At 46.7% G+C, this 16,658-nt stretch overlaps 1 protein-coding gene across 1 annotated transcript in view; it reads left to right on the forward strand.

Moving 5' to 3' along the window:
• GFRA4 (GDNF family receptor alpha 4) overlaps positions 1-16,658 on the forward strand; it is a 500,869-nt gene that overhangs the window by 288,856 nt on the left and 195,355 nt on the right. The window contains exon 2 of the mRNA XM_077280305.1: positions 7,111-7,191. Within this exon, the coding sequence (XP_077136420.1) occupies positions 7,111-7,191 (81 nt within the window). The remainder of the gene's footprint in view (positions 1-7,110; positions 7,192-16,658) is intronic.

The raw sequence follows: 16,658 nt of genomic DNA on the forward strand, positions 1-16,658 counted from the left end.
CATCATGTGCCTGCAATGTGAACAAATGAAACACCTTCCTCTGGAGCACGCAGGTGACAGGACCTTCTGCGTCCATTCGTAGGGCCGAGAACCGCTACACGAATAGTGAGATCAGACCATGATGAGGCAGTGTTAGATTGGATGGGTGAGATTGTCCTCCAGGTCCTGCCGAGTTGGCACCTCAGGACCATGGTCACCTGGCTTCCACCTCAGCCCCTTGCAATGCAGCCAAGCAGTCTGAGCCCAGGTCATGCAGCAGCCCTTTCTGCTTTTTGATGACTCCACTGGCTGTGGTTCTGTGGCCCATCCACCTGCCCCTGATCCAAAAGTGGAAGAGACTGAGTACACTGATGTCCAACTACTTGTAAGGTTGGATGATGAGTACCTGGGAGGCAGGGGCTGGGGGCGGGCCCACCGGAGGATTCTCCGGTGTCCCGGTGCCCCAGTCCGACCCTGCTGGGAGGGCTAGTGCACATAGTCCGTGGACCACCACAGAACATGTCGGAGGGTGACAAAACACAGTTGCCATCAGCAGCATCTTTCTGCAGTGGGCTGATTCACCTAAGTGTTACAGCAGTTTAATTCTGGCGTAAATTACCTTGAAATATCGTAAAACAAAAATTGCGCAAAAATGTTGCTCCTTTAGTTTGGGGCAGTGTGTACGGCACTATACATGAGGATTGTGTGTTTAACACTATATTTGGGAATATCATTTTGGGGGTTACTATGTGTATGACACGATTTCGGACTGTTTTCGTCACTATTTTAGGAACACTGTGTTTAGCATTATTGTGGGGAATACTGTATGTTTGGTATTATTTTTAATGGCAGTGTGTACGGCATTATTTATGAGGATTGTTTACAGCACTTTTAGGGGCTGTGTTTTGCACTGTTTTTGGTAATACTGTATGTTTGACACTATTTTTAATAGCAGTGTGTACGGCATTATTTATGAGGATTGTTTACAGCACTTTTTAAGGGACTATGTTTTGCACTGTTTTTGGCACTATTTTTAATGGCAGTGTGTGCGGCACTATGAGGATTGTGTACAGCACTTTTTTAGGGACTGTGTTTTGCACTGTTTTTGGTAATGCTGTATGTTTGGTATTATTTTTAAAGGCAGTGTGTACGGCATTATTTATGAGGATTGTTTGCTGCACTTTTTTAGGGACTGTGTTTTGCACTGTTTTTGATAATACTGTATGTTTGGCACTATTTTTAATGGCAGTGTGTACGGCATTATTTATGAGGATTGTTTACAGCACTTTTAGGGTCTGTGTTTTGCACTGTTTTTGGCAATACTGTATGTTTGGCACTATTTTTAATGGCAGTGTGTGCGGCACTATGAGGACTGTGTGCAGCACCTTTTTAGGGTCTGTGTTTTGCACTATTTTTGGTAATACTGTATGTTTGATGTTATTTTTAAGGACAGTGTGTACGGCACTATTTTTAGTGATTGCTTCTTTATTACGGCATATGGGAAGACTATGTACATGGCACTGCTTATAGGGTCTGTGTTTGCCACTGTTTTGTATGTGTGCCAATATTTTGGCATATTGTGTATTTGGCATTATTTTTGTGATGCTTTTGGCACTTTCTTAAGGACTGTGTGTACAACACTCTTCTTGTGGATTGCGCATTAACTACTGTATTTTGGATACTGTATATACGGCACTTTTTTAGGGACTCTGAGTTGCACAATTTTTGGTTATACTGTGTATTTGGCATTATTTTTAGGGACAGCATATTTGACTCTCTCCCATCTTTGTCTTCATATCTTTGTGACACAAAAAAAGGTTAAAGAGAAAATTTAAGACAATTTTTTACTTTGCAAAATTCATGAACCGCGTTCGCCGTTTTGAGTCCATGCAAATCTAATCCTGTAAATTCCCCCAATGACATAGTTACCTAGGCTGAATAAAGACCTAGGTCCATCAAGTTCAATCTTGGAAAAATCTGCCGAAAAAATGGGAGCTGCTCGGTAATGAGAGGCAGAGAGAGGTCATCGGAAACTGACACCCAAGGCCTTTGCTTTTGCCTATTGAACATACGACGGTGAAATTGTACACCGGCCGCACCGGGAACAGCTGGGGCAGGGTAATTTTAGGAAGAATCTGCAGAAAGGCAATCAATGCCGGTAATGCGTCCGTCCTCCTATCTCTGACATGTTGACTAAGAGGAATCATAAACCAGGAGCTAAACTATATGGAGCATAGAGAGGAGGCGAGCGGCAGCAGCGGCCATGCCTGAAAGTCACATTTGTGGGAAGCTGAGATGTGACTCCAATATCAGACAGAGGCTTTCAGCTTAGTCGTCGTCAGAGGAGAATCGCGGTTTGTGGTTATTAAGCGAGGAGGCCATATATAACCCAACAAGGTGATCCGCGCCGGCCAGGACTCGCTGCCAAAATCACAGCTCAAGGGCTGCGCATACAGAGATGTATGGGCACATATGGGGGCGTCTGGAGCCCTAGGAATACTGGTCACTTCCCCATCACTGCCCCCATGAGGCGAGGATGCAGACTCCATAGGTTATTGATGGCAAACGCCCCGTCCTGTTACTTCTGCCTGTATGGCCCTGTTACCTCTGCCCTGTATGGTCCTGTTAACTCTGCCCTGTATGGCCCTGTTACCTCTGCCCTGCATAGTCCTGCTACCTCTGCCTTGCATGGTCCTGTTACCTCTGCCCTGTATGGCCCTGTTACCTCTGCCCTGTATGGTCCTGTTATCTCTGCCCTGTAACCTCTTCCCTGTATGGCCCTGTTACCTCTGCCCTGTATGGTCCTGTTACCTCCGCCCTGTATGGTCCTGTTACCTCTGTCCTGTATGGTTCTGTTACCTCTGTCCTGTATGGTCCTGTTACCTCTGTCCTGTATGGTTCTGTTACCTCTGTCCTGTATGGTTCTGTTACCTCTGTCCTGTTACCTCTGCCCTGTATGGTCCTGTTACCTCTGCCCTGTATGGTCCTGTTAGCTGAGCTCTGTATGGCCCTGTTACCTCTGCCCTGTATGGTCCTGTTACCTCTGCCCTGTATGGTCCTGTTACCTCTGCCCTGTATGGTCCTGTTACCTCTGCCCTGTATGGTCCTGTTACCTCTGCCCTGTATGGTCCTGTTACCTCTGCCCTGTATGGCCCTGTTACCTCTGCCCTGTATGGCCCTGTTACCTCTGCCCTGTATGATCCTGTTACCTCTGCCCTGTATGATCCTGTGACCTCTGCCCTGTATGGTCCTGTTACCTCTGCCCTGTATGGTCCTGTTACCTCTGCCCTGTATGGTCCTGTTACCTCTGCCCTGTATGGTCCTGTTACCTCTGCCCTGTATGGTCCTGTTACCTCTGCCCTGTATGGTCCTGTTACCTCTGCCCTGTATGGTCCTGTTACCTCTGTCCTGTATGGTCCTGTTACCTCTGCCATGTATGATCCTGTTACCTCTGCCCTGTATGGTCCTGTGACCTCTGCCCTGTATGGTCCTGTTACCTCTGCCCTGTATGGTCCTGTTACCTCTGCCCTGTATGGTCCTGTTACCTCTGCCCTGTATGGTCCTGTTACCTCTGTCCTGTATGGCCCTGTTACCTCTGTCCTGTATGGCCCTGTTACCTCTGCCATGTATGGTCCTGTTACCTCTGCCCTGTGTGGTCCTGTTACCTCTGCCCTGTGTGGTCCTGTTACCTCTGCCCTGTATGGTCCTGTTACCTCTGCCCTGTATGGTCCTGTTACCTCTGCCCTGTATGGTCCTGTTACCTCTGTCCTGTATGGCCCTGTTACCTCTGCCATGTATGGTCCTGTTACCTCTGCCATGTATGGTCCTGTTACCTCTGCCCTGTATGATCCTGTGACCTCTGCCCTGTGTGGTCCTGTGACCTCTGCCCTGTGTGGTCCTGTTACCTCTGCCCTGTGTGGTCCTGTTACCTCTGCCCTGTATGGTCCTGTTACCTCTGCCCTGTATGGTCCTGTTACCTCTGTCCTGTATGGCCCTGTTACCTCTGCCCTGTATGGTCCTGTTACCTCTGCCCTGTATGGTCCTGTTACCTCTGCCCTGTATGGTCCTGTTACCTCTGTCCTGTATGGCCCTGTTACCTCTGCCATGTATGGTCCTGTTACCTCTGCCATGTATGGTCCTGTTACCTCTGCCCTGTATGATCCTGTGACCTCTGCCCTGTATGGTCCTGTGACCTCTGCCCTGTATGGTCCTGTTACCTCTGCCCTGTGTGGTCCTGTGACCTCTGCCCTGTGTGGTCCTGTTACCTCTGCCCTGTGTGGTCCTGTTACCTCTGCCCTGTATGGTCCTGTTACCTCTGCCCTGTATGGTCCTGTTACCTCTGCCCTGTATGGTCCTGTTACCTCTGTCCTGTATGGCCCTGTTACCTCTGCCCTGTATGGTCCTGTTACCTCTGCCATGTATGGTCCTGTTACCTCTGCCCTGTATGATCCTGTGACCTCTGCCCTGTATGGTCCTGTGACCTCTGCCCTGTATGGTCCTGTTACCTCTGCCCTGTATGGCCCTGTTACCTCTGCCCTGTATGGCCCTGTTACCTCTGCCCTGTATGGCCCTGTTACCTCCGCCCTGCATGATCCTGTTTCCTCTGCCCTGTATGGCTCTGTTACCTCTGTCCTGTATGGCCCTGTTACCTCTGCCCTGCATGATCCTGTTACCTCTGCCCTGTATGGCCCTGTTACCTCCGCCCTGCATGATCCTGTTTCCTCTGCCCTGTATGGCTCTGTTACCTCTGTCCTGTATGGCCCTGTTACCTCTGCCCTGCATGATCCTGTTACCTCTGCCCTGTATGGCCCTGTTACCTCCGCCCTGCATGATCCTGTTACCTCTGCCCTGTATGGCCCTGTTACCTCTGCCCTGTATGGCCCTGTTACCTCTGTCCTGTATGGTCCTGTTACCTCTGTCCTATATGGTCCTGTTACCTCTGCCTCTTTTTGGTCCTGTTACCTCAGCCCTGTATGGCCCTGTTACCTCTGTCCTGTATGGTCCTGTTACCTCTGCCCTGTATGGCCCTGTTACCTCTGTCCTGTATGGTCCTGTTACCTCTGTCCTGTATGGTCCTGTTACCTCTGTCCTGTATGGCCCTGTTACCTCTGTCCTGTATGGTCCTGTTATCTCTGCCTCTTTTTGGTCCTGTTACCTCTGTCCTGTATGGCCCTGTTACCTCTGTCCTATATGGTCCTGTTACCTCTGCCTCTTTTTGGTCCTGTTACCTCAGCCCTGTATGGCCCTGTTACCTCTGTCCTGTATGGTCCTGTTACCTCTGCCCTGTATGGCCGTGTTACCTCTGTCCTGTATGGTCCTGTTACCTCTGTCCTGTATGGCCCTGTTACCTCTGTCCTGTATGGCCCTGTTACCTCTGTCCTGTATGGTCCTGTTATCTCTGCCTCTTTTTGGTCCTGTTACCTCTGCCCTGTATGGTCCTGTTACCTCTGCCCTGTATGGCCCTGTTACCTCTGTCCTGTATGGTCCTGTTACCTCTGCCCTGTATGGCCCTGTTACCTCTGTCCTGTATAGCCCTGTTACCTCTGTCCTGTATGGTCCTGTTACCTCTGTCCTGTATGGTCCTGTTACCTCTGTCCTGTATGGCCCTGTTATCTCTGCCTCTTTTTGGTCCTGTTACCTCTGCCCTGTATGGTCCTGTTACCTCTGTCCTGTATGGTCCTGTTACCTCTGTCCTGTATGGCCCTGTTACCTCTGTCCTGTATGGTCCTGTTACCTCTGTCCTGTATGGCCCTGTTATCTCTGCCTCTTTTTGGTCCTGTTACCTCTGTCCTGTATGGTCCTGTTACCTCTGCCCTGTATGGTCCTGTTACCTCTGCCCTGTATGGCCCTGTTACCTCTGCCCTGTCTGTTACCTCTGCCCTGTATGGCCCTGTTACCTCTGCCCTGTCTGTTACCTCGGCCCTGTATGGTCCTGTTACCTCTGCCTTGTATGGTCCTGTTATCTCTGCCCTGTATGGTCCTGTTACCTCTGCCCTGTATGGCCCTGTTACCTCTGCCCTGTATGGCCCTGTTACCTCTGCCCTGTATGGCCCTGTTACCTCTGCCCTGTTACCTTTGCTTATATAGCGCCATTAATTCCACAGCGTTTTACACACATTATCATCGCTGTCCCCATTGGGGCTCACAATCTACATTCCCTATCAGTATGTCTTTGGAATGTGGGAGGAAACCTACGCAAACTCGGGGAGAACATACAAACTGTCGTCCTTGGTGGGATTTGAACCCAAGACCCCAGCGCTGCCAGGCTGCAGTTCTAACCACTGTGCCACCCCGCATTGCTTTGTTACCCTTTTCTCCTGCCCCTTTTTTCTGGATTTTACTTCCTTTCCTTCGCTCATTGCTTTCCTATAGTCACTCGTCCACAATGGCTTCCTTACCAATCCTCTCCGTCCTTTTTCCCTGCGCGTTACTACAAAACTTCTCTCAAGCTGCCCCAATTTTTCCGGATTTTACTTCCAGCACCCGCATCATTTTTTGGCCGGAGTTTTGATACGCATTGCGTTTTGTTTCCCGTTTTATGACGAGAGACAAAGTATCAATTCCTGAGTTCTGTTTTGTCTTCACAGTCGCAGAACACACACACGCGACTGAACAAACATTGCTCATCTGTACTTTTTTTAATATGTGAACACAAGAAACCTTGTCTCTTCGGCCATGCGGTCCACGTCCCGATTTTAATTAATCGCCATAAATGTAAATGTGTGATTTTATTGAATACGTCTGTGCTCCGTGCTGAGTATTTCAGTCCGGCGGCTCATTGTACTTCTGACCCGCTGCGCGCGCTTCTATATAACCCTGCAGTGCCGAATGACAAAAGTATATACATTTCAGCTGCATTTTATCCTTTTCAGCGCTGGAACCATACGTTTAGCTCCATACAATACCTGAATGTGCTGCTGGGTTGCAAATAGCACTTTGTCTCGTCACATAAAGACCGCACTCTTGTTTTCCTCCCTTCTTTTTTTTTGCAAAAAGAAAAAAATGATTTTTTTTTTTTGTATCACTGATGACAACAATTACACTGCTTCAATCCATATTATTAGCTAACTGACCCTTCGTAAAAAAAAAAGGTAGCTTTGCTAAATATTATTCTTTTTTGTTTTTTTACAGCTTCAAGCAGCGGCCAAAGGAGCAACCGAAGAAAAACGGCCTCCGAAGTCTCAGCGAGCAGCAACAGACAAAAGACAAAAGGTTTTTTCTTTATGGATCTTATTTAACGAATTGTATCTTTTTTAAGAACAAAAAAATTGCAATTGTTTGGAGTGAATAGGGAAATCAATGTCTTGCATCTGGGAGGCGACGCGCGTTCGCTGTACTCATAGAGGGGAGGAAAAATTAGTAGTTATAATGATGGTTAAGAGTTTTCCATGGAAGGACGCGGTGAATAGAAAGTATAATGACTTCTTTCTGCAAACCTATTATCTCTGTAGTGCATTAGGGTGTAATCTCTGCGACATGTGTCGTGAATGGAGGCACCGACGCGCGCCGCACACCAATCTATAGGTTTATCATTATTCCGCACTACTTTCCATCTGGCTGCTGTCAAGAGACTCCGGGGCCGTCCGCGCTCCATCCTCGTCCGTCTCCTGTGACATTTATAATAGCACCATAGCGCCTTCCCTGGCGGGGTAATCAGGCGAGTTACTAATTCAGCAAGGCAACCTGGAAAGCGCAGATAAGCAGCCACCTTTCCAGATAAAGATATAGGTTTCAGCCTATATGCATTCAATTAAATAAAAAATAAAATAAAAAATAACATTTAAAAAAAATATATAGATATATCTCAAATCTTTCAAATGTGTTAATCAACAGGAATAATTTAAAAGGTGCAAATAAAGATTTGCTGTGAGGACACCTGTCTGGCAGCGAATACATTAATCTGATATTTTTTTTAATATTTTTTTCTTGTTTTTTTTTTTAGCATTTTGTATTTAGCTTCGGCAATGTGCATAAATTTGCAGCACAAAAAAGGTTAACACTGATTCATAAGGAGATGGAGGATGCAGAAGGCAGTTCTCCGGAGCAGCGCTCGCTCACTGGGTTGCCAGAAGTGGATTTTGGGGAAGGTATTTTTAAGGGTGGCCTGAGGGGCTGTCTTGCGCTCGTGAATACATGCATATGGAAGATTCGCTCTCGCCTCTGTGTAGTGTATATATGTTTACAAATTATAGGTAAAAGGTTATCACCAGAGCCTCCGTAAATACTGGAAACCTCAAGATGGGTTTGCAGTTGCCAACAAGCAATTAAATAAAGACGATAATGTGTGCAACCTGTAAAGCGCTGCGGAATATGTTAGTGAAATATAAAAATAAAGATTATTATTAAAGACCAAAGAAAGTTCGGGAAGGAAGTTCCAGCACCCATAGTGCTGGCAGAATGCAATGGCACGAGGGCTGCAAGATTATGCTTTTCTATAGGCTTTGTGTAAATGGACATGACTGTTATCCTTCGTGTGGTCTTTGGACCCCCCAGGTGCGAGTGCTGCCTCCCACCCTCCAGCACTTTGTTCTCATAGTATATCTACAGATCGGCTCAGGTAGTCCTCGCAGTATCACTTGCACTTGTTCTCACAACGACCATTGTTCTGTACCGGTACAAATAGACTGATGATGAATAAGCGTGTCCGCCATGGAGGCCGCATATTGTGCCGCCACGTAGGCGACTCCTCACTGCGTGACCTAGGGAAGACCTTCCCGCATTGTGCCGGAGGACGTCACACCTGTCAGATCAATACTCTGCATTCAGGGCTTCTTTTATAGCTTCATTGCTGGCAGCTAGTGAGGATGATGGCTGCGATACAACGCGTTACTTAGGAAGGATCCTTGGGCTTCAAAAGAGGATGCAAATGTATTCACACCGGCGATTCTGGGTTCTGTTCAGCGCCGGCTTTTATTCTGTAGACAGAACACAGAAACTAAAGATTATTCACAGCTGAAAGGAGGACACAGGTGACAGTGCACCCCGATACAGGGGGCTGAGTACAAAGGGGGCTGAGTACAAAAGGGGGCACCAACAAACAACTCTGCCCCATATATATCACTGCGAAAAACACTATTTCTGCCCTAGCTACAACTAACGGCCTAAAGCCCCCCATACATACTAGATAGGAGAGGGCCTGAACGACCGTCCCTCATACACAGGAACACTCAGCTCGGGTAACCACTCCTGTGTTATCTATGAGAGATAAGCTGCCAAACTCCTCTGTCTCCTCCAGACCCATCTGTCTCCTCCAGACTCCTGTGTCTCCTCCGGACTCCTCTGTCGCCTCCAGACTCCTCTGTCGCCTCCAGACTACTCCATCTCCTGCAGAACCCTCTATCTCCTCCAGACCCATCTGTCTCCTCCAAACCCCTCTGTCTCCTCCAGACTCCTCTATCTTCTCCAGAATCCTCTGTCTCCGCCAGAACTCTCTGTCTCCTCCGGACTCCTCTGTCTCCTCCAGAATCCTCTATCTCCTCCAGACCCCTCTGTCTTCTCCAGACTCTTTAGTCTCATCCAGACTCCTCTGTCTCCTCCAGACTCCTGTGTTTCCTCTAGATTCCTGTCTCCACCAGAGGATTCTGTCTCCTCCAGACCTCTCTATCTTGTCCAGACTCCTCTGTGTCCTTCAGACTCTTCAACCTCCTCCAGACCACTCTGTCTCCTAAAGTCCCCTCTGTCTCCTCCAGACCCCTCTGTCTCCTGCAGACCACTCTGTCTCCTCTAGACCCCTGTCTCCTGAAGACCACTCTGTCTCCTCCACACTCCTTTGTCTCCTCCAGACTCCTCTGTCTCCTCCAGGCCCCTCTGTTTCCTACAGAACCCTTTGTCTCCTCCAGACCCTTCTGTCTCCTGCAGACCACTCTGTCTCCTCCAGACCTCACTGTCTCCTCCTGAACCCTCTTCTCCAGACGATTTTGTCTCCTCCAGACTTCTCTATCTTGTCCAGACTCCTCTGTGTTCTTCAGACTCTTCAACCAGACTTTTCAACTTTAGGAGACAGACAACTCTGTCTCCTAAAGACCCCTCTGTCCCCTCCAGACCCCTCTGTCTTCTCTAGACCCCTCTGTCTCCTGCAGACCACTCTATCTCCTCCACACTCCTCTGTCTCCTCCATACCCCTCTGTCCCCTCCACACCCCTCTGTCTCCTTCAGACCCCTCTGTCTCCTTCAGACCCCTCTGTCTCCTCCAGGCCCCTCTGTCTCCTCCAGGCCCCTCTGTCTCCTCCAGACTCCTCTGTCTCCTCCAGACCCCTCTGTCTCCTCCAGACTCCTATGTCTTCTCCAGACCCCTCTGTCTCATCCATACAATTTTATCTCACCCAGACCCCTATGTCTCCTCCATCCTCCTCTGTCTACTTCAAACTCTTCAGTCTCATTCAGACTCCTCTGTCTCCTCCAGACTCCTATGTCTCCTCCAGTCTCCTCTGTCACCTCCGGACTCCTCTGTCTCCTCTGGACTCCTCTGTCTCCTCCAGGCTCCTATGTCTCCCCCAGACTCCTTTAGTCTCATCCAGACCCCTCTGTCTCCTCCAGACCCCTCTGTCTCCTCCAGACTGTTTAGTCTCATCCAGACCCCTCTGTCTCCTCCAGACTGTTTAGTCTCATCCAGACTCCTCTGTCTACTCCAGACTCCTGTGTTTCCTCTAGATTCCTCTGTCTCCTCCAGATTCCTATGTCTCCTCCAGACCTCTCTATCTCCTCCAGACCCCTCTGTCTCCTCCTGACCCCTCTGTCTCCTCCAGACTCCTCTGCCTCCTCCAGACTCCTCTGTCTCCTCCAGACTCTAGTCTCATCCAGACTCCTCTGTCTCCTCCAGACCTCTCTGTCTCCTCCAGACCCCTCTGCCTCATCCAGAGTCCTATGTCTCTTCCAGATTCCTATGTCTTCTCCAAACTCCTCTGTCTCCTTCCTCCAGTCTTTTGTGTCTCCTCTAGGCTCATCTGTCTCCTCCAGACTCCTGTCTCCCCCAGACTCCTCTGTCTCCTCCAGACCCCTCTGTCTCCTCCAGACTTCTCTTTCTTGTCCAGACCCCTCTGTCTCCTCCAGACTCTTCAGTCTCCTTCAGACTCTTCTGTTGCCTGCAGACTCTTCATTCTCCTCTAGAGTCCTCGATCAGTGGCTTATGTCTTGGAGAACAAATAGATCAATCATTGAAAATAAAAATTTGCAACATCTAGCCACATACATTACCTGTTGGGGGAAGAGTTTGGAGGTCTCCATTCATGTTAGACCTTCGGCTGCTCCCAATGATATCGGCAGGTTTTGCGAGGGGTAATGACTAGCATTTCGGGACATTTTCAGCTTCATTCCAGTTATACACTGTGACTACATTTTAACGACCTGTTTATAAAAGTCAACAAAATCCATCCACTGTTTACACAGGAAGGTTTGCTGCGATGATTTTTACGCCTGCTTATTCGTCGAGCGCTTGTGTGCCTGTATAAACCGTCTGATAATTGTGATTTACCATGTCTTCCAATTGTTGGCCAATCTAAACAGTCCTTTTCAAGTGACATATATACTGTATATACGGGTTTGATTGGGACTATGGTGGTGCTTTACGTACTGCTGCGAGAGGGGAAGAGAGAGCTGCTTTGTTTAATGGCTGGACACAGAACAGTTTACAGAATTGCTTCAGAATCTTCACCTTCTGAAATCTGGGGAGATTGAAATGAAAAACTGTATAATTTTCATTCTTAATATTATTAGTTGCTATGTATCATAGTGTATAGCATTATTTCACCTTATGATTATAGAAACAATTCTGAGAATAAAGCTATAAATGAACGGTCTTAAGACCATCAACGGCCAATCTTTCTGCCCTTAGTGTGAAATAACAGAAAAGTTGTCCATAGTTATTTGCAGAACTGATGATAACAAGGTAGCATTAATGCAAAAGTTAGGAAGAATATGCCTGAAGTCATTAGATACAAACATTCCCGCATCTGAAGGTCATGTCATGCTAATAAGGTTGGTTATGGCTGCGTGCAGGCGGAAAGAGCTTGGCTGCATGTTACTATCTGTATTTCATCCACAAAGCCCGAAAGCCTCACAGTTTACAGTGCGTGTAAGAAGTAGATATGTAACGGGGTAAGTGTTGTGTCCCTCTAAGGCAAAAGGATTGTATGATTGAACCTAAGAGCCAGGTTTAGTATGTCGTCGTTATTGCCTTGTACATATATTGCAAACTTGATTGGTGGATATGTAAAGTGAATGGCCACTTTATCTGAGACCCCCGTTTAGTAGAGCACTGGACCTCCTTTGGTCTTCACATCTGCATTCATGATGTCATAGGTTGCACTAGATAATGAAGGAATAGGCGCCCATGAGGATAACCGTGCTTCTAACAGATGGACGTATGACAGGCTCAGGACAGCTCTTTCTAACTCTAGTGATACTCTGGGATAAAGATCTGGGGACTGTAAAGGCCGAGAACGTAAGGAAAATCCATGATCCATGACTATACAGCCCTTTGGCATAGTGAATTGTTCTTCTGCCATATAGGAAACCGCTGCCATGGTGGGATATACTTGGTCAGCCATAAGCTCTACTATCCAATAATAATCCACAGGGATCAGAGGAGCCAAGGTGTGCCAAGAAAACATTCCCCACACCACTACTCCAACAGCCCATTGGGATGGGTCATCCATCCACAGGGATCAGAGGAGCCAGGGTGTGCCAAGAAAACATTTCCCACACCACTACTCCAACAGCCCAATGGGATGGGTCATCCATCCACAGGGATCAGAGGAGCCAGGGTGTGCCAAGAAAACATTCCCCACACCACTACTCCAACAGCCCATTGGGATGGGCCATCCATCCACAGGTACCAGAGTATCCAGGGTGTGCCAAGAAAACATTCCCCACACCACTACTCCAACAGCCCATTGGGATGGGTCATCCATCCACAGGGATCAGAGGAGCCAGGGTGTGCCAAGAAAACATTTCCCACACCACTACTCCAACAGCCCATTGGGATGGGTCATCCATCCACAGGTATCAGAGGAGCCAGGGTGTGCCAAGAAAACATTTCCCAAACCACTATTCCAACAGCCCATTGGGATGGGTCATCCATCCACAGGGATCAGAGGAGCCAAGGTGTGCCAAGAAAACATTCTCCACACCACTACTCCAACAGCCCATTGGGATGGGTCATCCATCCACAGGGATCAGAGGAGCCAGGGTGTGCCAAGAAAACATTCCCCACACCACTACTCCAAGAGCCCAATGGGATGGGTCATCCATCCCCAGGAATCAGAGTATCCAGGGTGAGCCAAGAACCCATTCCTCCACCATTACTCCAGCTCCCAGTCAGGAATGAGTCAACCATTCACAGAACTGAAAACATTTGACAGAAAGAGTCCATTCTCCAAATTCTGACATCTCACCTGCAAGGTGCAACATTGATTCCTTTCCTGACCATCACTTCATTTCCACTAACCAGACATGTGTCGGAGGATCCACGGTACACCAAGAACACATTCCTCCACCATTACTCCATCTCCCTGTCAGTAAAGGGTCATCCAACCACAGGTATCGTAGGAGCCAAGTTGTGCCAAGAAAACCTTACCTCACCATCACTTCACTTCCACTAGCCTTACAGGAAGGGGTCATCCATCCACAGGTATCAGAGGATCCAGGGTATGCTGAGAACCCATTCCTCCACCATTACTCCCTCTCCCTGTCAGTAATGGGTTAACCATTCATAGAACTAATTATTCTCCAAATTCTGACCTCCCACCAGTAAGGTGCAGCCTGGATTCCATTGGTGAATCCTTCAGTTTTTGCGCTAGTTTGCACAATACAGTCTTTCCTTTACGTTTCCGTTAGAAAGGATGAACCTGGCTGTCCGCAGTTATTGCCTATCCGTGCCCATAAATGTTCATCAAAGCCATTCTTCACATTCTTCCCTGACCCTTTTCATTGATGAGTTGTTTCCGTCCAGAGAATCCCCTTTCTCTGGTTGTTTTTCCTTTCTGGATATACTCTTTACACCACGGCTTGAGAAATCTTCACGAGGTTGGAAATTTATGATAATCCTGGCCCTGCCCTAGACCAGTGTCATTCGATGTTGCCCAGATCCCTTGATTTTTCCATTCTTATGTGTTTTTACCCTGAAAATGATCCAATGAAAATTGATCACTTGATGTTACGCTGCACTCTGGGTTCACATGTCTAATTTCCCTACAGAAAAGCATCAATCATGAAGGGCAGGTGTCTCTAAAAGAGTGGCCACTCAGTGTATCTGCTTCCGAAACTTGAGTATTGCCTAAAAATTGGTCAATAATGACTGTTGGCCTTGTGGCACTCACTCAGTTGTGAGTACGAGAAAGCAGTTATCATTGGGTTATGTCACCTCATAAAAAAAATATGCATCCATAGTTAATTTCATGGTTCTTCTGTGATATGGAAGAACTTCCAACACCATCACTAGTTTGAAGATCATGATTGCTTTCTTACCTTTGCTATGGGCTTGACATGTCCCAAATAATTCACTTGAGATGATCGGCTTGGAATAAAAAATTGTTTTTGCGATATTCATCCAAGAGTCGTTTATACTATAGGTGTTCATTCAGTCGTTGCTATGTCAATGGCATCCTGTCAGGGTTTTACTTTTGTATTTTGAGAAATTGGAAACTGCGTATTTAGTAATGAATACATGACAGCCATTCCGTCATGTCACTCATGTGAGAGATATCTGTCACCTCATATCGCGAATTTGTGCAAGCGGGAACCTGAAAATCGTGATTTTAGAAGATCAGATGTCAGATTGTCCTCCAATGACAGCTCCTTTTATAAGGATCAATAGTTGCCGTCTATTTAATCTTTTAGAGATTTGACCAATTTGATTCTTCAAACAAAACCTTGACGTAAAATGTCAGCTCCACGTTAACAAGTCTTCACTCTTTGTCAAGTGAGATTTCAGATCTATTGACATCACCTCATAAATTTTCTAGTCATAACCCATTACACCGCTGACACATCCATCGGCATTTAATGAGACGTCTAATAGTCAAGCCCTTCTCTGGAAATGACGGTGAAATTGGTGTGTACCTTCATCTAATTGTGGCACTCTCGCAATCTCAGGTGACATCGATAAAACATTGTATCAGCTCTATGGACCTTGTATAAATTCATGGGGTGATGGAAAATGACTTAAACATGAAAGCGCGTTAATTGTCGGTGATCAAAAAAATTAGACATTATTAAAGCTCGACGTTCCTCAGAGGCGGGATTACAATTTTAAGGAACAGATCTCATAGGCTCATAGAAAGTTAATATTGTGAAATGTATACATGTTTACTTCTGCTAATAAAGAGCTTGGTTCTTATGTCAACATGTCTAATGATATGATTCCTACAATACTTAGGAAAAGAACTAACTGGACAGCACAGATTCATCAAATCACCAATGTTACTAAGGATTGGGAGAGCTTTGAGATACTCATCTAGTCCTAAATGCCTTGATCTGGTCTGGCTTCCATGGATAAAGTCAAACAAGGATGAAAATGAACCATAAAAGATATGGTTACCAATAATGGTTGCCATTATTCCACCAATCCCTACTGACCAATGTCCTCTTGTATAACACTACTCTGCCTGAGTTACAGTGTACAGTTATCGCCGTCATCTTTGGCTATAGGAAATAAGCTATATTCGGTTCTTGTTCTTTTGGTTATGTTATTCCTGTTCAATTTGGCATTGGTTTGGCATGCATTTTCCCTGTGCACTGCCCAAGCCTTTGCACCACAGTGTAGTTTTTTTTTCCATTTACTTGCTACCCGTTGGTTCTAATGGAGACCTTTGGGAAAGTCCATTCCATCTCATGGACATAAAGAGTATAGAGCTCAACGTTCCTTCAGCCCTAAACCAAATCCGTTATCACCAAGTTGGTCCACATCTCCTGGCCACACTGGGTGGACTTCATTACAGTTGCAGTAGCAGAACTTAAGGCCTAAGTGTTCGTGGTTAGGCCAAGGGTCGGAGAAGGTAGAAGGGTAACACAGTTGAGAGGAGCGCAGGATAGATGTCAAGCCAAGTGGGTCACATCAAGAGTCAAAGTACAATACTAGAAAAAATCATAGTAACACAAGTCTTACAAGGTAATGTATCTACTCTGTCTACTATTTTAATGGTTTTGACATGGAACCCAACAATATCGTTTTACACCAATAGCAACAATATCGTTTTACACCAATATCTACCCTGGTTCAAGTTCTCCTTGGTGTTAAAGATGGGTTTAGCAATGGAACGAAAAGATGTAAAATACTCCCTCCCGTCGTGAAGGTCTAAAAATTCCCACCAGCCAGTCCATAATATTGCACCATTTGTCAAATTCGGTGCCCCATGGTTGGCCTTCGATGGGTCATTGTACGTGTGTCCTAAAGCCTATCACTTCCAACTACTAGTCATGGAAGGTGACAGACTAAGGCTTTTCTACACTACACGATGGGGACCTTGGGGGTCTCCACCAGCCACACTTCATGCCCATGCAGTTTATCTAGCTACACCTCTCATATTTATCATTTTATTTATGACATTTCATTTATGATATATGAACCTAATCTAAGGAGGATTGAAAAAAGTTTGAAAAAAGCCCCAAAAGTTCCCAACGTGAAAGATTACTATGCGACCCAATATATTAAATCACTTACTTGTATAATCCGAGTGGCAGAG

Source organism: Ranitomeya variabilis, chromosome 1 (genome assembly GCF_051348905.1).
Source record: "Ranitomeya variabilis isolate aRanVar5 chromosome 1, aRanVar5.hap1, whole genome shotgun sequence".
Lineage (NCBI taxonomy): Eukaryota > Metazoa > Chordata > Amphibia > Anura > Dendrobatidae > Ranitomeya > Ranitomeya variabilis.